Below are 22,053 nucleotides of genomic sequence, written 5' to 3' on the forward strand. Positions count from 1 at the left end.
TTCTTCTTCTCTTGCAAACAATGAAACTTTGCCTTGCCTGGTTAGGAATATTCCTGTGGCTTTTGTTTCAGTGTCATACGGTTTGCTGTGTGCTTGGGTTTTTATTTTAAACAAAATTTTAAAGGGAGTTGGAAAAGGCCCAAATAGATCTGATGGGAATGTAAGTGTTACTTGTGGGTGCGTCTACACTGCAGTCATAGGGTGTGATTGCAGCTTGTGTAGACAGACCTAAGTTAGTTTTAACCTGGCTATCTTGGGTACCAGAGCAATGAAGCCAAGGCATCCTGGTGTTCAGTGTGGGCTGGCAGCCTGATTCCAGGTGGAGTTCTATAGTCCATGAGTCTCTGGGAACAAGTCAGCAAGATTAAATTAGCTCAGGCATATCCACATGACCTGTAATTGCACACCATGATTGCCTGGCTACTGTGTCCCTACCTTCCTAGCCTTCAGGTGTTGCCAGCTTCTTCCAGGCAGAGCTCATGATGACTTTCATACCAGGGACCCCACAATTAATCATTCTGAGAGGGCCTCCTGATCTCCATGAGCCCCAAAGACTAACTAACGGTAGTCCCACTCTATCCTTGTTCCATCTCGGCTTTAAAGGAAGTGTCAGGTCCCACGATGCTCCAGAGGAATTGGTGCAAGGGTTTGGAGGCATTTGTTGTTTCTGGGGACTAGAGGAGCAGTTGCAAGTGACCTGCTTCAGTGGAGGACCAGAGAGGGAGAGAGAATGGGAACAGATGTTCAGACATGACTGTAATGGGGGCCATATAAGATAGATTGACGCCACCGGCACCTCTCGCAGTAGTTGGTGGCCTCCTTGAATGAGTTGCAGGGGCTGCAGCCCAGAGGATGTCCACTGCTGACAAACACCAAGAAAGTATAGACTAGAGTGCAGGCTCGTATTTTCCAAGTCATCTTAATCATTATGAAGAGATTCCACCACCTCTAGAGCCTGAATAAGGTTAGTGGAAACATTACAGTCTTCCAGAGCAATACTAACTTGATTTTTAGCTTCCTCCACTTGTTTGCAAGGCTGGGCCAATTTATTTTCTGCTGTTTTGTGCTGCTGATGGTTAAATAGGTTCCTTCTGGTACCTAGCATGGGATGTATTTTTTTTTTTCCTTTCCGTTGCCTTCCTGAATTTCTTTTGAAATCGCTTTGATAAATTGAATTCAAAACATCACAGGTAGAAAACATTAAATCTCTGAGAGGCTTTACTTTGAAAATGTAAGTAAAACTCAGATCACTGGCTTTTAAGAATTCCCATGCTGGGATATCATAAAACGTGTGATGTCTGAGCAGTACTAAAAACTCCACTATCTGATCTGTTGGTTTCATGTGCCATGTAGAAAAGTGAAAGTCTGGCATTCAGTGAAAGGCTCCCTACATTATTCTCTGTGGTATGCATTGTTTAGGTGGAGTTCAGAACCATTTGAATTAAATATCAAGGAGTCCAATTCTAGCAGGTTATGGCTTAAATGCCTAGCTTTCAGAGGTGCTGATCATCCACCTTTGTGAAGTGCTGACTCAGATGGAAATAGCTATAGAAGTGCAAAGTATTATTAAAACAACAAGGAGTCCGGTGGCACCTTAAAGACTAACAGATTTATTTTAACCTTTAGTCTTTAAGGTGTCACCGGACTCCTTGTTGTTTTTGTGGATACAGACTAACACAGCTACCCTCTGGTGCAAAGTATTATTGTCATCATCAATAGGATGAGACTGAGAAGAAGGAACCTGCTGCGAGGTGTGCAATGCAAAGCTGGCTTCCTCCAGTCTCTTACCTACTGCATGAAAGAAATAGTGACTGGGACAATCATTATCCCTTTTAAAAAGGGATCCCCTCCAGTGCGCTGGATCTCCTGACACAGGAGAAGCTGCTAGCAGTGAGCCTGGAAGGGTTCTTGATTGTACTATCTCAAGCAGGCACACCTTGTGGCAGAATGTAGACTTGAACAGTTGAAATGAATGGGAAACGGCAAGTCTCGGATGATCTTATATTTGGCCTGTTTCAGTTTGTCTGAGTCTCCCTGGGAGATAAAGAGCCTTCTTTCACTAGAGGAGGGGTGGGGAGGAAATAAGGAAAGAACCTTCACAAGGTGTGTGGGCAGGAGGGCAATGCATGGAAATAGCCTGGTGCTGAGGGGCTGAGGTGGCTCCATGGGCCTATGAAACTGGTGTGCAGTTCACCAGTAAAACATCTAGGTCAGTATCCTGAAAGGGACAGGGTAGAATATCTATTCCTGTCCAGGCACTGCTAGCATCACTGCTTGCTGACATGACTGCTTGGGGTTTTCTATACTAATATCACCCTTTTCTTTAGGATGGAGCTTTATATAATAAGGCACAGTACAATGCAGCCGTGGAGGTTAAGGCAAATTATGGCTAACGACATCAGGATTTACAAAAAGTACCAAGGAATCTTTAATATCTACAAAGATCAGATAGAAAATCAAATCTGTTCTTCAGGGCTCATGTGAAATTCCCAGGCTCACTGGGAGAGGAATTCAGTGAACGGGAAGATGGTTGAAAAGTTAAATTAGTGTTTGTTAAACTAGTCTTGAAGCAGGTTGGAAATTATTATGCATAAAAGGCCTGACCTTGTTTCATGCCGAAGTCTCTTTGGCATCCACAGTATGACGCCAAGGTTAATTAGTCCTAGTACAATATACTGATATTTGACACTCGTGTAAATCAGGCATAAATCATCTGTATAAATGCAACTGAATGTGGCCCACACTCTGAGGTTCCCGTACAACAGTGTCCCAAATGCCTATAGGGTGCTCTCTTTAGTACAATGACCGCTGCTAGCAGCAGAATCATCAGTACCAGCATGTAATTAAATCCTCTGTGTCTTTAAAGGGATCCCCCACTTGGGTCTAGGTGAGAAGTGCTTGGAGAAACCTTAAACTTTTAGCCTGATGGGTTGGGCGAAACAAAAACAGTTAGAGCTTTGTTTTAATAAATTTGTGCCTCAGCTTCCAACAAATGTGTGTGCTTCTGGAGTGGCAATGTAAATCTTCAGTGAAGGTGATTACTTAAAGCAAATCCATCACAAAAGTTGAACACCTGCTCTAATGCCAAGCATTCTGGATACTTCTTCCTCTGCGGTTGCCTTGAGTGAAAGGTTTTATTAATGGAGGGGTTTGCTTTTTATTTTAGTTTCTTCCCGAACAGTGACATATCTGAGCTGCAGAACTTCAAAGCAGGATACAGATTTCTATTTTTTATTATTATAGTCTTTCTTTCTAGACTGGGTTTTCATACTGCCAACTATATCCCTGGCTGTGCAGTTACAATTCGTATGAACGTGTCAGAGTCCTGGCAAGGGCAGCCAGGACCGAGGGTCAGAGCAGGGTCAAACATGAGGCCAAGAATAATGGAGAAGTTCATGGTCAAGTTCCAGGCTGGGGACAATACTAAGGATCAGCATCTGAGTCAGGTTTCAGGATCTGGGTCAGGAGGCAAGGTCCAAATTAAACCACGGCCAAAACTGAGTTCAAGAGCAGAAAGCAGGAATGGTCCAGTGGCAGGAGACCTACACTGTTGCCTGGACATGTCCTCAAATGCCCCTTGGGTTTATATAGAGTAGGGAGCCAATGAGGCTTTTGCCTGTTAGACCCCTTGAAGTGGGACTTCCTGTGGTCTGTGTCCATAGTGCGACAGGGGTAGTGGAAGATGAGCTGGTTACAGCAGCGTGGAGGTGTTTGCTGCCTAGCAGCTCTGCAAATCTGGGTTTGAGACCTGCTGGGCCTTGCAGAAAGTCAGTAGAAGCTGCAAACACACATCCAAGGGCAGACTGACTTTTCTTCTTCTGCCAAAGAATCATAGAATCATAGAATATCAGGGTTGGAAGGGACCTCAGGAGGTCATCTAGTCCAACCCCCTGCTCAAAGCAGGACCAATCCCCAATTAAATCATCCCAGCCAGGGCTTTGTCAAGCCTGACCTTAAAAACTTCTAAGGAAGGAGATTCTACCACCTCCCTAGGTAATGCATTCCAGTGTTTCACCACCCTCCTAGTGAAAAAGCTTTTCCTAATATCCAACCTAAACCTCCCCCACTGCAACTTGAGACCATTACTCCTTGTCCTGTCCTCTTCTACCACTGAGAATAGTCTAGAACCATCCTCTCTGGAACCACCTCTCAGGTAGTTGAAACCAGCTATCAAATCCCCCCTCATTCTTCTCTTCTGCAGACTAAACAATCCCAGTTCCCTCAGCCTCTCCTCATAAGTCATGTGTTCCAGACCCCTAATCATTTTTGTTGCCCTTCGCTGGACTCTCTCCAATTTATCCACATTCTTCTTGTAGTGTGGGGCCCAAAACTGGACACAGTACTCCAGATGAGGCCTCACCAATGTCGAATAGAGGGGGACGATCACGTCCCTCGATCTGCTCGCTATGCCCCTACTTATGCATCCCAAAATGCCATTGGCCTTCTTGGCAACAAGGGCACACTGCTGACTCATATCCAGCTTCTCGTCCACTGTCACCCCTAGGTCCTTTTCCAGAACTGCTGCCTAGCCATTCGGTCCCTAGTCTATAGCTGTGCATTGGGTCCTTCCGTCCTAAGTGCAGGACCCTGCACTTATCCTTATTGAACCTCATCAGATTTCTTTTGGCCCAATCCTCCAATTTGTCTAGGTCCCTCTGTATCCTATCCCTGCCCTCCAGCGTATCTACCACTCCTCCCAGTTTAGTATCATCCGCAAATTTGCTGAGAGTGCAATCCACACCATCCTCCAGATCATTTATGAAGATATTGAACAAAACCAGCCCCAGGACCGACCCCTGGGGCACTCCACTTGACACCGGCTGCCAACTAGACATGGAGCCATTGATCACTACCCGTTGAGCCCGACAATCTAGCCAACTTTCTACCCACCTTATAGTGCATTCATCCAGCCCATACTTCTTTAACTTGCTGACAAGAATATTGTGGGAGACCGTGTCAAAAGCTTTGCTAAAGTCAAGAAACAATACATCCACTGCTTTCCCTTCATCCACAGAACCAGTAATCTCATCATAGAAGGCGATTAGATTAGTCAGGCCATAGATTAGCCATAACCACACCTGCCAAACTGACGACTCCTGTATAGCTGTGTTGACCGTACAAAACCACGTCATGAGAGCACTTGTTGGAGCGTGGTTGTAGGAATAATCTCCAACCCCAGTTGCTTTTGAAATGCAGGTGAACTCCTTCCCTCAGTGCTTTTAAACACTCACACACAAGAGTGGTCATAAAGCATTTGAATTCCACTCTAATTTTCTGAGGTAAAACAAATAATTTCACGCACTACTCAATGGACAAATGTTTTCAGAAAGTGGGTCTCCAAGGGCTGAATGGCTGACGACAATATAGGACACATTTCAATTTAAAGAGAATTAGGTCTCTGTCGAGCAATCCTGTAATTTTATAAAAGTTACTTCAAAATTGGGACCACCCTGGTGGCAAATTATTCAGTTGCGTTCTAAATCCTGGGATGTTTTTGAACATTAACAGTCATCCAGAGGGGCATGGCAGTATTGGAAATAACTCTGAGCTGCAGTGTTTGAGAGCATCTAGACATTGTCCTCTTTCTACATGGCAACAGGATTTACTACATAGGAATTGGCTTCTATCAGTGAGTACAAAAGGTGTAAGCCGGTGTTTGACTGACACACCAGCTTCCAATGGGACACTTGAGTGAGCTGGACAATTAATTGCCACATTCCCAATGAGCTAGTTTTGAAATAAAACACACTTATTTATTATGCAAAAAGAAAAGGAGTACTTGTGGCACCTTAGAGACTAACCAATTTATTCGAAAGCTTATGCTCAAATAAATTGGTTAGTCTCTAAGGTGCCACAAGTACTCCTTTTCTTTTTGCGAATACAGACTAACACGGCTGTTACTCTGAAACCTGTTATTATTTATTATGGGCCACCGAGTACGTGGTGGGGTGCGGGGGTGACTGATGATGGAGACATGCTGCCAGGCAGATGAGGCAGGAGTCCCAGAACTAGTCTGGTAGGCCCTGGCCTCTGGCAGATGCCTGGAGACATGCAGACTTGAGAAGCCTGAGCCTCTCATCTCTCCTCCTGTGGAATAACAACACTCTCACTCTCATCTCCACAGAACAACCTGCAAAGTCTGAGGTTCCCCTGCTGGTAAATATGACAATGATGAGCCCAGTACAAGAACTTCTACAGAACAGAATAAAACACACAGCTGTTTCTCATGTCTGGGGCAATCCGAGGCATTGTTTCAAGAACAAATGGTTGGCTAAATGCCTTAGTTTGTTCCCATCTCTCTTGTACCTTCCCTGTCCTGCTTGTTCCAATGCTACAGCTGGGCAGCTCTCAATATGTGAACCAGGGTGGCTCACTGCAAAATACTTTCCTGTTGTTTTTGTCTGTTTTTTTTTTTTTTTAAACAGCAAAGAGCATTGTACCACATCTGGGCCATGTTAAATCACATTAGGGAGAAAAAGAGCCAGGTTGGGTCTTGTGTTCAATAGTCTTGAAAAAGATACTCACTTTGGCATTTCCCATTAAATGAGCAAAGAGCATGGCTAGCCTCCTGCTGCTAGAAACATCACTTGGTATCATGGGTTCTCATCACCTATGAAAACCAAGTCCTACGTGTGTTTAAAATGGACACCCAGAAATGGAAGACTCAAGAATTAGTGACCAATCTGGAAAGTGTGGACCTTAGACTCTCTGCATCTCTGGTTCCCCATCTGTGAAATGAGGATCTTGATGCTTACTCACCTGAATAAGGCACTTCAAGAGCTCTGCGTGAGAACTGCTGTGTGAGTGCTAAGTTTTATAAGATGTGGGAATGAATATGGGATATTCCTCGTACTCTAGGACATTTTAAGGGGTGTACCCCTCCATAGAGAATTGACCAGCCAGTCTGAGTGGCAGTAGCTCAGAACTATCTTGTCTGTTTCATACGCTGAAATGTTCCACTTCCTGGCATCGTTGATCACAGCTCACAAAGGATTCTTGTGCCTCATCTTCAACGGATACCTCATTCCTGTTTAGAGGATGGCAGAAGAGGGGAGACAGGAGTGAAATGTAAAGTAATCTGAGTGCTTGCAGATGGGTTAATTGTGCAAATGTGCACGGTCTGCTAAGCAACACACAGCATGTTTGACAGGGTGAGCATTCTGTACCCTGAGGCAATATATTTCTGATGCTGTTTTCTTCAAAATGAGGTGTCCAGGTCCCCTGTGGATTTCATCTGGGGAGAATTCATCACCAAAATATAACTACTTATGTTGAATTTATAGATGAGCTAAATAGTTTCACTTAATGCTGTGGTTTAGTACCTTTTAGTTTCTCTCTTTTGCCTAAGCATCACTGTTAGAGGGAAATAAATCTGCCACTCAGATAATGTATTTACCCTTAGTATCAAAATATATTCATAAAAATTACAAGGTCATGAACCATAGAAAGAGAAAGAAAAATGTACAGCATATTACATGGCTGGATCCCAAGCCGGGTAGGACAAATAACAATACACTGAAGAGTATTGCTCATTTCCCTTTTTTGAGGGCAGGGGTGCACTTTCCTTTCACAGTGGAAGTTCTAGGCGTATGTCAGTCCAAATTTATGAGCAGTGTGTTTTTCAGTGTGTTTCATTTATCAAATGCAAATTTCTGTGGCCAGTGATTTACTAGTCAACAACTAGTAGGGCAATAAATAAATATTTACTAATAAAGTATTTTTTAAAAAAAAGCAGTGTAAAGGAACAGAATTTTATCTGCCATTCTCCAAGTAATTTGTCTTTCTTTCTGAAAGGGCATGCTATGTGTAGGGTACAAATCCCTTGTCTTTTCATGGAGTCCAACTTGTGTGGAAAATGAGCTGTTCTTCTCAGCAATATGTGACCTTGGGAAGCTATGGACTCTTGCTTATATTTTAAGATCTCTTGTTTCCTAAGGGCTGGATTGAGACTTCAGGTGCAGGTTGAGATGCATAAGCTGCACCAGCGCTGGGATAACACTAGGAGGCACTGTGACTAGAGAGACGCCTCTGACACTGCTCCTGCTCTGCTTCCCCCTGGCTTTGTCAGGGGACAGAGGGAATTTACCGCTGGCTTATACCAGCAGCAGATTATGACATTATGTGTATTGCATGGTCCAGGGCTCTGTCCATTCCCCAGTCCTCTTGCCCACATTCTCCTGGAGCACCTGCTCACTTACACAATGAAACCTAAAGTCTATGCAGTCCAAGTAGTCTCACCCTCACTCCCTTGTGCAGGCTCGTAGCCCAAAGGCATGTCTATACAGCAGCTGGGTGATGTAATTCCTGTCACAGGTAGACATACACGGGCTAGCTCTGCTCCAGCTAGCACCTAAAAGGGGCAGTGTGGCCATAGTAGTAGCCTTACATACCCAGGGGGTTGGGCAGGATTGTTCTTGGGCAAATTTTGAAAAGGAAGAATATCCTGACTTTCAAAAGGAAAGCATGTGTTTTCTATAATGGGAAGCTGAATAAGGTGTGCCACTTGTTTTCTGTTTACATTTCTCATGCACATAATTCCTTTCCTGACTGAAGGGCAATCTTCAAGCGCCTACAGGCTCCAGTGCTGAATGCCCCATCTGATATGTTCCATGCCCACTGCACAGGCATCACATAGCTTCTTTCAGAAATGGGCATACCTGAGCTGTTAGCAATTAATTCGTTTATATGGAAATTTGGTGCAGGAAATAAGCCCCAGTGTACACAAGCACACAGCCCGTGAAATGGAATATGACAGCCACAGTTAGATCCTCAGCTAGCTTCAGTGGACCTGTGTCAGTTTACACCACCTGAATCCAGTGCCTAACATCCAGATGTCAGGGTTTCTCATGCAATTGCTGCTTTGCCTAAGGGCTCAAAGAGCAGTAACTCTATCTCAAGTCATCAGAGTCTGATGTATCACCCGCTGTACAATATCTTACCATAAACAGTCATATCAGCCTGTTTTCAAGGAAAAAGTTCTTGTTTGATGGTTTGTTTTATCCTCCAACTCTTGCACAGGTCTGGCAGTGCGGAGGAAGCATGGAAGTCTTACCTTGCTCAAGAGTTGCCCACATTGAACGCACAAAGAAACCTTACAACAATGACATTGATTACTATGCAAAGCGCAATGCCCTGCGGGCTGCTGAGGTCTGGATGGATGACTTCAAGTCACATGTTTACATGGCATGGAACATCCCAATGATGGTAAGTGGAGAACACTCTATAACTGAGTAAATGGAGGCAGAGAACTATGGATATCTGATCTAAGTTACCTCCGTTTGTGCTGGGTGATACTATTAAATCCATCACCTATTGACCGAGGGTGGGAGGAAGAGCACTTTCATAGCAGCAAATATTCAAAACAAAGAACTCTGCCATCTTAATTTGTTGCCCCAGAATAAGTTCAGGTGCACACTGATGAGCAGTGACCCACGTTTATGACCTAATCCTAACACAGTGAACTGGGCTAATTTGATTCCTGGGAGGAAGTCATTCATTTATGATGACGTCATTCATCTTTGAGATACTCAGATATTACACAGATAAGCACCCCGAAATGTCTACAGATAAATGTCATGGTGCGTGATACGAATAAACACGCTGAGCCTGATTCTCCACTCCGTTTACACCAGTTTATGCTGGAGTGATTCAGTGGAGCTCACCATTGGTATAATGGATGGGAGAATCAGACCCAAACGGTCTAGCTTTGTAGTTTGGTCACAATGGTGTAGGCACGTTCTATCTCTTGCTGTGTGTATATATAGCATCTAGCAAAATTGGGTCCTGATCTTGGTGTGGGAATGACGTAAAAATGTGCTTCGATAAACATTTTCCTGTAAACCCACTGTGGTCGGGTTTGCATCCCTTGGAAAGGGCTCTTAGACTTCCGCTGGGAAGAGAAAAAAGAAACTGCTAAATCTGTTTGCTTGATGGTTTCCACAAATCAAAGCTGAGAGTAAAAAAAAAAGAGAGAGAGACATTTAAATAAACATTTATGCCAAAATATGATTTTCTTAAATTTCTCAGAGATTACTTTTTGATGCAGTTTTCTGCACTGAAACCATAAAGCAGTGCTTTGAAAAAAACAGACGCATCTATTTTGGAAGGACATAAAATCAGCAAGAAGCCTGGTACATTAAAACTTACTTTCCATCAGAGAAAATGATTGATAAAATGTAGGTCATAAAACCCCCATTCGTTCTTGAAAAAAGTTAGAGTGCTGCTGTTTCACAGCTCTGTTGCACTGGGGTATTAAACAAAACGTACGGTACTCTGGTTAGCTATAGGACTAGATCATACGGGTGTTAGAGGAGTAAAAACCTCCCGCTCCGTCAACAAGAACTATCTACCCTATTCATCTTCACATGAAGCATTGAGTGTGTTGCACCAACACCACCAGCCAATAATCCATACACTATAGGACCATAGCTTACCTAGGACAGACACAGTAGTACAGGGAGCTGCGAAGCCTGTCTGTTTGTCATACTAAGTTTCACTTTCAATTGAAATGACAGTGAATGAGATGATGGGTTGCTTAATTGTAGAACAGTGAGTGCTCTTTGTCAGTAAAGTAGATAGTAGCATTGCTAACGCCTGCCCTATCAGTGGACAGCACCCCATTGTAATTCACACTATCCTTTCTGTACTTGATTGCTGTTTCAAGTCACTGAGAGTCTATGAATGGCTTGCATTCTGGCTAGAGGATGGTTGATTGATACACAAAAGCAAAACAATGCTCCTATGAACCGGCAAACTTCTTTACAAAGTCAAGAAAACATTGTTTCAATGCACCAAAGATTTGGTTATACCCTTTCTTGGAATCCTTTCCCTGCCAACTGTGGTGATCCAGGTATCTAGCAATTAACCTTCTTCATGCTGAATGATGTGCAATATCGACTACATATGAAAGATACTCCCCTTCAGTGTAGCCAGAAGTAACACACAATTCAGCTTCACATTCCTTTGAATGTATGCTGAACTTTGCATCAGCAAATGTACAGAACTTTGCATCAGCAAGCAGCAATGCACCCAGCAAACTCAATAGAAAAGGCTGTTCATTACTAAAGTTGTGTTCTCTCCAGAAACCTGTCTAGTGGGGATACTAATAAAGCTCAAGCTAAAATATGCTGCTGAACTGTAAGCCAGTATTCAATATTGTTTGTAAAGCACATAGGGATCTTTCTGAAGGAAACATATAAGGTGCTTACAATTAGATCAGTGCAAAACTTCTCAGCGTCAGTTCACTGGGGTTCCTACAAACATTGGGACAGATCCTTGGGTGGTGTAAATCAGCGGGATGTAAATCAGTGTTGAAGTCCTGCTTGCTGTCAATGGAGCTATGCTGATTTACACTAACTGAAGATCTGGCTCGGTTTTTGGATCACATGAGTTGATGCGTCAACCTGAATTTTTGTTTTTAATTTTGTTTTCAAAGGCATGCAAAATCTCAAAGCACAGTTCCATCACAGGTGCTGAGTTTCATCACATGTTACGTCAAAACTCCACAAATCAACTCTGATTCATATGAAACTGGAGAACGGTCTACTCAAAAGTTTAGTGAAATGTAATGAACCTTTTACCAGGCCTGATCTGAGTTTTGGTGGGCTTAATCCTGATCCCATTTATGCTGATTTTAACTCTGTAGGAGTCAGTTACTGGAGTTATACCAGTGTAAAACTGGTATAATTTAGGGCCACAACCTATTTAGGTTGTGGGCCACATCCATTATTACCTGTATGACCCTGAGGATGTCACATGGGCCGCAGCTGTGTGCTGATTGGGCCGCAGGTTGAGAACCACTGATTTAGGGTATGTCTACATTGCAGTGTAAGCCCAGGATTTGAACTCAAGCTCAAGCCCAACACCCCTTCCTTCTATAAATAAATTGCACTAACCTAGGGCTTGGAACTAGGGTTCCAGAACCCCAGGGTGGTGGTGGAGGGGGGTTGGAGGGTCTGAGCCTGAGTCAAACTGGGACCCAGGGTTCAAGCCCTGTTGCTTTACAGTGTGGGTGCAGCCCCACTGGACTCATGCCCTGGGAGTCTGCCACAAAGTATTCCACAATCCTACGGGCTGACTTTCTTTGTCCTCTGGACAGTCAGGTTGGGCAGTCAAGTTTTCCCACACTGCAACACGAACAAAGGGCTAGAGCAGCCACGTTTTGGGACAGTGGTTGGACTCAGGCCTGCATAATGCAATGTAGATGCTGGAGCCACAGGTTGGGATGCAGGGTTCTGTAATTCCTAACCTGTGGTTACAAATGAGTGTAGATGCTAAAGCCCTAGCTTAACAAACCCAGGGTCTGCTAACTCGAGTTCTACTAACCCTGAGCTTACATTGCAGTGAAGACGTACCTATAGGGTGTGTCTGCACTGCAGCCAGGGGTGTGATTTGAAGCTCATGTAGATGTACCCAAGTTAGCTTTAATATAGCAGAGAGGATGCGGTGGCATGGACTGCCACACCCCCATTGCTATTTTCAGCAAGTTAGCATGGGTACGTCTACACAAGCTGCATTTCACAGTCCCGGCTGCAATGTAGATGTACCCTTAAATCAAAATTAGGCCCTGAGTTTGTAACAAAATCTGTAACCAGGGCAATTAGATTAAAGTTTCATTGCAAACATTTAGCACAGCTCTATGTGCCAATAATCTCAGTTTTTTAAATGTTGTTTTTACTTTGTTTTTTGTTCGTTTTTCTTCTTTTGCCATTCTCTGTTGTCCAGGCCAGCTGTACAATAAGTAGCTACTTACAAAGGAAAGGCGGAAATGTAGCTTCCAAACAAAAGAAATTCCAGTTTGGTTTCAAGTAAAGAAAACAACTGTAAAGTCAATATGATGGGATTTCTCTGCTATATTCCTGCTTTGCAGAACCCGGGAGTTGATTTCGGAGATGTTTCGGAAAGAATAGCTCTACGACAGCGACTGCAGTGCCGGAGTTTTAAGTGGTACCTGGAGAACGTCTATCCTGAAATGAGGGTTTACAACAATACAATCACTTATGGAGAGGTGCTGTATAACATTGAAAATACATCATAACTGCATTAGAGCATTCCTTTCATCTTAATTAGTGGGCATCAGATGACACAGTACAATTTAAAATCTCCTTGACAGCAGGAACACAAACTTTCCCATACCTCTTTTAATCCAGTCTATAAAGTGTAGGCTATAAGCAATGTTACCCTTCCCATTGGAGTGCACCAGATTAAATCAGTGTCATGAACAATGAGACGCACCTTCCTGGTTTTTCTTTTGGTATATAGCAGCCTCGATAATGTAAATCCAAGGCAATTTGTCCCAAATGGGCCAGCGTGAACACCAGAAACAAAAAGTCTTTAACTAGCTCAGCTGCCTAGAGTAATCTAAATTAATTGGCGTAAGTGGGGGTGGCGTGGGGCACTGTATCCTCTAAGAAAAGGGTCTCTCTTTGGACCACACTATGATCTTGGGATGGAATACATTGACTTAGGCAGCAGTTCTGCAGAAAAGGACCTAGCGGTTACAGTGGATGAGAAGCTGGATATGAGTCAACAGTGTGCCTTGTTGCCAAGAAGGCTAACAGCATTGTGGGCTGTATAAGTAGCTCCAATTTATGCCAGCAGATCGAGGGACGTGATTATTCCCCTCTATTCGGCATTGGTGAGGCCTCATCTGGAGTACTATGTCCAGTTTTGGGCCCCAAACTACAAGAAGGATGTGGAAAAATTGGAAAGAGTCCAGAGGAGGGCAACAAAAATGATTAGGGGACTGGAGCACATGACTTATGAAGAGAGGCTGAGAGAACTGGGATTATTTAGTCTGCAGAAGAGAAGAATGAGGGGGGATTTGATAGCTGCTTTCAACTACCTGAAAGGGGGTTCCAAAGAGGATGGATCTAGACTGTTCTCAGTGGTAGCAGATGACAGGACAAGGAGTAATGGTCTCAAGTTGCAGTGGGGGAGGTTTAGGTTGGATATTAGGAAAAACTTTTTCACTAGGAGGGTTGTGAAGTACTGGAATGGGTTACCTAAGGAGGCGGTGGAATCTCCTTCCTTTGAGGTTTTTGAGGTCAGGCTTGACAAAGCCCTGGCTGGGATGATTTAGTTGGGGATTGGTCCTGCTCTGAGTAGGGGGTTGGACTAAATGACCTCCTGAGGTCCCTTCCAACTCTGATATTCTTTGATTCTATGATTTTGCCCATTGAGTTTTGAAAATCCTGCTGGTCGGAGGAAAACTGATACCCTTGAGAGAGCATGAGTGGAGGTTACGGTTGGGTGTGTCTTATGCTCAACACATGTGACTCAAAATAGATAAAAACATCACAGTTGGTTTGCAATTAGCTTCTGCTTTTCCTCCTCTTCCCCCTCTCACCCATAGACTATTGCTGAATAAGATATTGCAAAATATAACCTAATTTTTGTAGACAGATATATTTAAAGATCAGCCCAAACAAAACTCCTGGTTCTAGACACATCAGAACTTCAGAGAGGCTTTGATCCATGCGCATACTTTGTGGCTGATTCCTTTGATTTACAATGGCCAATTCAAAAACCAAGATCCAAAACTCCCTGATAATTAGGAAAGCTTGGATGTGCATCTGTGGCTCAGGCTCACCTGTAGGGGTTTTGATGTTGTTTGTTTTAATAACTATATAAATAGCATAATCTCCTATTTTAAAAAAAGGCTGATATGACTTATGGCCTTGAAATTATGCAAAGTTCTGATAACTTCACTGTCATGCAATTTGTAAAAAAATCTGAAATTGCCTACTGACAGTAAATTCAAATCCTAAGGGAATGAGCTTTCATATGGTCATTCTTCTTTCCTGTGCCGTTTGATTGAGCTCATATAAAAATAGGTCATTCACTTTAGATATTGATACAAAGTGCACGTTTTATTGGGTAATATCACTTTGCATCTTAATATAACAGTCACTGGCACTAAATGAGAAAAGACATTTAGTAAATTCAACATAAGCTATTAGCAACCGTCAGGTCCAAGAAGGTTGTAAACTGAGAAGCGGATTGGCACTATCAAGTCATGCCTATTACACCAGGTTTTCAGCAAATCATTCACTATAACGAAGTCTGTTTCCATTGAGTGATCAGATAGAAGGTCCTTGAGTTAAACAGGAAGCTTGATGGTCAAGTATCTTAGTTATTAAAATGTATCAAGATAAAGAGTCAAAGCCAGATATTTAGCAGATGTAAATTGGCATAGCTCCTCTGGAGTCTTTGTCTGTGTTGAAATATACTGTAGGTAAATATATGTATTGACACTAAGGATGACTTATGCTCATGCTCAAATAAATTGCTCAAAATGCTCAAAGCTCATGCTCAAATAAATTGGTTAGTCTCTAAGGTGCCACAAGTACTCCTTTTCTTTTTGCGAATTCAGACTAACACGGCTGTTACTCTGAAACCTAAGGATGACTTGTTATTAAAAATCTTCCCTTCTGGTTATTTTTCTTAGAGAAAGAGGTCACTGTAGTCTCTGGACTTTAGTGAGTTTAGGGGAAATAAATGTATTGAGTAGATGGACACAGCAGTAAAAGTATATTTCTTATTGACGCAATTCACAATCTTTAAGGCCCCGTCATAAAGTTGTCTTCATCTTATTTATCCCGTGTAGTACCTTTGTCATAAAATAATCCTACTGAAGCTTAACTGCTGGTATATCTTAGTTCCCTCATCAAATTTCCTGTTATGTTTCATGTAGTAATCAGTATTTACTGAGTTTCTTATATTTTATGTGTGATATTTTATGCTACCTATGCAGTAATTACACCGTCATTTGTATAACATGTGGATGCCTGAAAATGTGTTCACCCTCTGAACTAAACCTGACCTGTTGATGGTTTCAAGATGTTCAGTTAAATGACTCCTTTGTAAAATCAGAATAGGTGTTTGTCACATATTCATGTTCATCTGCACTCCCTGATTCCGGGCAGTTCCAAAATATAAGAGAAGCTGCTTGTGTGATATTTCTAGCCTGACTAAGAGGGAAGAAACATCTGAAATCTCACCATACTTTCACCCTGATTTTTCAGACTGATAAAGCCCATATAGTCTGGGAAAGTATCTGAACTTCTGGTTTAGTTGATTACCTGCACCTAACCTTCAAACCTTTACAAATTCTCCGATGAAGTCAGCTGTAGCTCACAAAAGCTTATGCTCAGATAAATTGGTTAGTCTCTAAGGTGCCACAAGTACTCCTTTTCTCCTAGTACTATTTATTATTATTATTGTGTTGTCTCATGACAATACACCAAACACAATATATTGCTCCCATACTTTACTATATATGTTCCTACTTCAGCTGAGGTTCATTATATATACTTTTGCTTTATATACACCCTACACTAACAAATAAAGTGCTCTTCTGTCAGAAACACCCCGGTGTAGTTAGTCATGTTTTCAGCATAAAGAGCTAAATTCTCCCCTTATTTATTCCATTGTAAATCTAGTGAAGTCAACATAATTAATCTAGATTTACACAAGCATACCTCGGAGCAGGATTTGGCCTATGGCTTTTACAGTGAATTTTAGTGGTTTATGATCTTTGTGCAATTACTTGAAAATACAGATCTGGTCCAAGTTGGTAGTTTGGCAAGATTGTAGCACATTTTGATAATGCAGCTGTGTTTTTCATACAAGGAATTCACTGTCAAAGTCTCTCGTAGGACACTTGTAAAGGACTAATGAAGTGTCAGTGATGGTGAATGAGAGTGTTTTCCTTCCTCAAAGAAATGTTGAGCATCTTCATATACGGTTTGCTTTGGTAATTGTAAAGCGACAAAGTTTCAATCAACTGGGCTTTTATTATGGATAGCGGTGCCTAAAGCAATTGTTTTTTCTGCTCTCATTGTAGGTACGTAACAGCAAAGCTAGTGGCTACTGTTTAGACCAGGGAGCAGAAGATGATGACAAAGCGATCCTCTATCCATGCCATGGAATGTCCTCCCAGGTAAATTAACTAAAATTCTTGTTACCATTAAGTGACGGAAAGCCTTAGACCTAAACAAAGAAACTTTCAAAGGAAACAAAAAGTGATTTGATGGTGTAACCGGGCACAGACTCACCAGCGGTGCCCCCTGCTGGTCATCTCTGGGAATTAGGTCACCAGCCTCTGTAGCGCCCTCTTCAGGCCGGTGTCTCGCCTTGCTGCTGGTTCCCGTGTCCCTCCCAGGACCCCGATGCCCCTTTCACTGGGTGCTGCCCCCTGGCAGTACCCCACAGTTCTGGGTCTCCCCCTCCCAGGAAACCCCCCCCACCCACTATCCCTACCTCACCTCAGTCATAGGCTCCTGCCAATCACCAGCTAGCCCCCTCGCCCTGGGCAGACTGCAGTATGAGCCACTCATCACAGGCAAGGTTGGGTTTGGACCTGCTGCCTCTGTCTAACCTTGGAATGTGCCCTGCAACCCCAGTACCTGTTGGGCCTAATGCTAGGTCGCAGCCTGGGGCTTTCCTGGCTAGAGCTCCCCAGCTCCTTTGGCCCTTCCCCAGCCCTGCTCCAATCTAGATACTCTGCTTAGGTCCCTGCAGCCAGATCCCTTGCTCTCAGAAGCTAGAGAGAGTCTCTCTGGGCTTCTGGCTCACAGCCTTTATAGAGCCAGCTGGGCCCTGATTGGGGAGTGGCCCCTTACCATCCCCCCCAGCCCCCCACCCCGCTGAGGCTGCTTCCACAATCAGCCCAGCTGCCTTCCTCTGCCCCAGCCCTCTCCCAGGGCTATCTTAAACCCCTCTGGGCCTGAGCGGGTGTCGACCCACTACAGATGGATATTGGCAAAATTTGGGCTTTTGGTCCCTACTAGTTTATCCTTTGAGTAACTGAGGATATTTTTTCTGGCGCAGCAGTGATCAAATGAAAGCTGAAAGAGCAAAGCCACATTTATACACAGAGCTTGCATTGGGTTAATTAAAAGTGGTTTAAAAACTGACTTGGAGCAATTCCTTAGGGCAATTGGAGCAAATCCTTGCATCAGACAAGCTAAACTGATATAAGCCCGTTTTAAATTTATTTAAGAATGTCTACACAGGGTTTTGAGGCCTTGTCCGCACACACACCACATGTTTAGTGAAACTGATATAAACCTCTGTGTGGAGAGTCTTATTTTGGTTTGTGTGTCTTATTTCAGGCTAGTTTAAACCTGCTTATAATTGATTTAAACTACACCAAAATAAGCCTGGTTTAAACCAAAATAAGATTTTCCACATAGCTCTTTGCACCAGCTCAACTAAATCATTTTTAAAACCTAACTTTAGTTAAACTGGTGCCACTTTGTGTGTAGACTAGGTTTAGCAGGGGTAGCTTGTATGTATAAAGTAGTTGTTACCAAAAAGTTTCATTTGGACCTGAATCCTGCAAGTGCTTATGCATGTGTTTAACTTTATGCGCATGATTAGTCCCATTGAATAAGATCGCTCAGGGGCCTGATCCGAAGCCCACTGAAGTCAATGGGAAACTTTCAATTGACTTCAGTGGACTTTGAATCAGGCCCCAAGTGGTTAAATTAAGCATGCACATGCTTGCGGGATTGGGTCCTTGGTTTGAATAGCAATGAGTAGTAAATAAATGTCACACCTACACACAAAAATCCCAGTTGATTGTTAAAATGAGTTTTTTCCCCTAGAGAAGAAGGCAATCAAACTGTGTGACACATTTCATACATAAAGTATAGCTAATTGAATGTATGGTTTTGCCATTTTTATGAGCAGTCAAAACATCTCAGCTATTCCTATGCCAACAAGTTTCACAAAGAAACAAGCTTTACTCAGAAAGCTCTTTTCACTGCTGAAAACTATTTTTCACTTCACAAAATTGTCATTCCTTCTGCTACCAAAGCCAGAGCCTGATTAAACAATGCAGCCATGGGAATTTTGCCTGCATTAACAGTCCCAGATGAGCCCCGAAGCTTTTTGAGCATGCTTCCCACTTGGGTGGCTATCATTCAGCTATCCCCTGGGTCCCCTATCAGGTCATCTTTGATACTCTAGTACTCCAGCGCTTTTCCCCTCCACACCTGTACAATATCGGCCTGTGCCAACACGGTATCACTCATTGGTGTGAATATGTCCTTCAACAGGATCATGCAGGTAACTGTCCAAGCCAGTTAAATAGTTTAGTCAATTAATTGTGGCAGTGGTGGTTTGTTAATTATTTGCATTACAGTAATGCCTAGAGACCCCAGTCAGAACCTCATTGTGCTATCTGTAAAAACATATAGTGAGCTATATCCATGCCTGGGATAGTTTACAATGCAAATAGCTGCAGGCAGACAAAGGAAGTAGTAAAAAGAAAAGGAGTACTTGTGGCACCTTAGAGACTAACCAATTTATTTGAGCATGAGCTTTCGTGAGCTACAGCTCACTTCATCAGATGTAGTAGTAGTAGTAGTATCCCATTATCCAGATGGAGAACTGAGGCAGAGAGAGATTAAATGACTTTTTAGAGGTTGCACAGTGAATCTGTGGCAGAGCTGGGAATTGAACCCAGATATCCTGAGTCTCAGGTAAGTGACTTCACCACTAGATCATATTTTTGAATGGAATAATTTTAGGTAATGTCTTTTCATTAGAAGCTGGGTGAATAATTCACAGATGTTTGCAATGCCACGACCTTCTTTGACGAAAATATGTTCAAAACTTTTTCCCCCATTCTTCTCCTAGATCCAGTGGGAATCCTAGCTGGTTTTGGTGGTATAAGTATGCCATAGATATAAATCTCAATGGTCATTGGATGTTTGGCGTATCATATCATTTGGGAATTGCAAAGATCCATAGCATAACTATCTAGGGAGTGATGAGACCCAGAGAGTCATTTAAAATGTATTTTTTTAAAAATTAGACTAGACTAGACTTTATACTATGTTGTACTTTACACTATACCTGTAACATCACAGTTCAGGGCAACTGCACCCCTAGCTCCCCTCAGTGGTTCAGCGAGGGCACCTACTCCCAGGCTTCAAGCTCCCCAGCTGTTGCCTGTCTTGGGTGGAGACCCACGTCTCTCTCTTTTGGCTAGGGTATTTCCAGGCTGCACAGTTCCCTGCCTTCACTGTATATTTCCCAGCAAAGAGAGTCTGCCTAAACAGACCTGCTTGCTTTCTCCTTAGAGACTAGTAACTGAGTGATTGCTACAGATATAAGTTACCACATAGAGTTTTCTAGGCAAACCTACTTTATTCCTATGGGAAAAAGCACTACACAGAAAAAAAAATGAAAGAAGCTACACGCATGCTAATAAACTTACCAGAGTTCATCCCCACTCTCTCACGGGTGCTGGCAACAGCAATCTTTCAACACTTTACCCTAGGGCCTTCCTTGAGGTCACAAGTTCATCAGAGCTTCAGCTCAGAACAAGCACACAGTCTTATGAGGCCAGCTCCTTCCAATCCTCTCCTAAGGGTGCGGGTCCTCCAAGGACCGGGGGACATATCCGTTTGCTGGGTCAGAAAGAAGGCCCTGAGTCAGCCTAAAGTCAGGCTTTTTGTCCAAAAGTCTTTTCTTTGTCTGTTAGTCTTTGGAGAATCCAGTTTGAACTAGTATACACATATCTCCCAAAGGCGTATCTTCCAAAGGTTGGCTTTCGAGAGGGAGAATTTGCATTTCCCTCACCTCAAGATATTTCATAAGGAAATCCACCTCACTCACATTGTTCCAGAAGGATTTTTGAACTGCCTCGTACCTTCCAGAGATTTCATTAATCATGTTTTCCTGCTAAAGAAGGTCAGTACAATCTCACACTAGTACATAAACATTTGAACATAAGAATGGCCATACTGGATCAGACCAAAGGTCCATCTAGCCTAGTATCCAGTCTTCTGACAGTGATTGGTGCCGGATACTTCAGAGGGACTGAACAGAACAGGGCAATTATCGAGTGATCCATCCTCCATCATCCAGTACCAGCTCCTGGCAGTTAGAGGCTTAGGGACACTCAGAGTATGGGGTTGCATCCTGATCATCTTAGCTAATAGCCATTGATGAACCGATCCTCCATGAATTTATCTAATTATTTTTTTAACCCAGATATACTTTTGGCCTTCACAACATCCCCTGGCAACAAATTCCACAGGTTGACTGTGCATTGTGTGAAGGATTACTTCCTTAGGTTGTTTTAAACTGTTGCCTATTAATTTCATTGGGTGACCCCTGGTCTTGTGTTACGTGAAGGGGTAAATAACACTTCCCTATTCACTTTCTCCACAGCATTCATGATTTTGTAGACCTCTATCATATTTCCTTTTAGTCATCTCTTTTACAAGCTGAACAGTTCCAATCTTTTTACTCTTTCCTCATATGGAAGCTGTTCTATATTTCTAATAATTTTTGTTGCCCTTCTCTGTACTTTTTCCAATTCTGATATATCTTTTTTGAGATGGGGCCACCATCACTGCGTGCAGTATTCAAGGTGTGGGCGTACTATGGATTTATATAGTGGCATTATGATATTTTCTGTCTTATTATTTATCCCTTTCCTAATGGTTCCAAACATTGTTAGCTTTTTTGACTGTCACTGCACAGTGAACAGATGTCTTTGCAGAACTATCCACGGTGACTCCAAGATCTGTTTCTTGAGTAGTAACAGCTAATTTAGACCCCATCATTTTGTACATGTAGTTGGGATTATGTTTTCCAACATGCATTACTTTAGCAGCACTAAATCGCATCTGCTATTTTGTTACCCAGTCACCCCGTTTTGTGAGATCCCTTTATAACTCTTTGCAGTCAGCTTTGGACTTAACTATCTTGAGTAATTTTATATGGTCCGCAAACATTACCACCTCAGTGTTTACCTCTCTTTCCAGATCATTTATTAATATGTTGAACAGTACTGATCCCAGTACAATATTAGCCAAACAAAGAGAATGGGATATTAGGCACATGCTTTTCCAATTTATAGGGGATATTTTCACAAATATATTGACCTATAATAATTATAAACCAAAAATTTCTCTAAATCCTAAATGAAAATGTCTGGCTTCACCGTAAGAATTTAATTGAACAAAATCCAGTCATTTTGTTCACACTATAGTAATAAAAGAACTACATAATTTACTATGTGAATCTATG

The 22,053-nt window shown here is 42.7% G+C and overlaps 1 protein-coding gene across 5 annotated transcripts in view; it reads left to right on the plus strand.

Moving 5' to 3' along the window:
- GALNT9 (polypeptide N-acetylgalactosaminyltransferase 9) overlaps positions 1-22,053 on the plus strand; it is a 267,777-nt gene that overhangs the window by 233,234 nt on the left and 12,490 nt on the right. For all 5 annotated transcript variants that reach the window (XM_075119990.1, XM_048821747.2, XM_048821748.2 and 2 more), the window contains 3 exons: positions 9,019-9,204; positions 12,869-13,006; positions 16,847-16,942. In XM_075119990.1, coding sequence (XP_074976091.1) covers positions 9,019-9,204; positions 12,869-13,006; positions 16,847-16,942 — 420 coding nt within the window. The remainder of the gene's footprint in view (positions 1-9,018; positions 9,205-12,868; positions 13,007-16,846; positions 16,943-22,053) is intronic.

The sequence above is a fragment of the Caretta caretta genome, chromosome 15 (assembly GCF_965140235.1).
Source record: "Caretta caretta isolate rCarCar2 chromosome 15, rCarCar1.hap1, whole genome shotgun sequence".
Taxonomy (NCBI): domain Eukaryota; kingdom Metazoa; phylum Chordata; order Testudines; family Cheloniidae; genus Caretta; species Caretta caretta.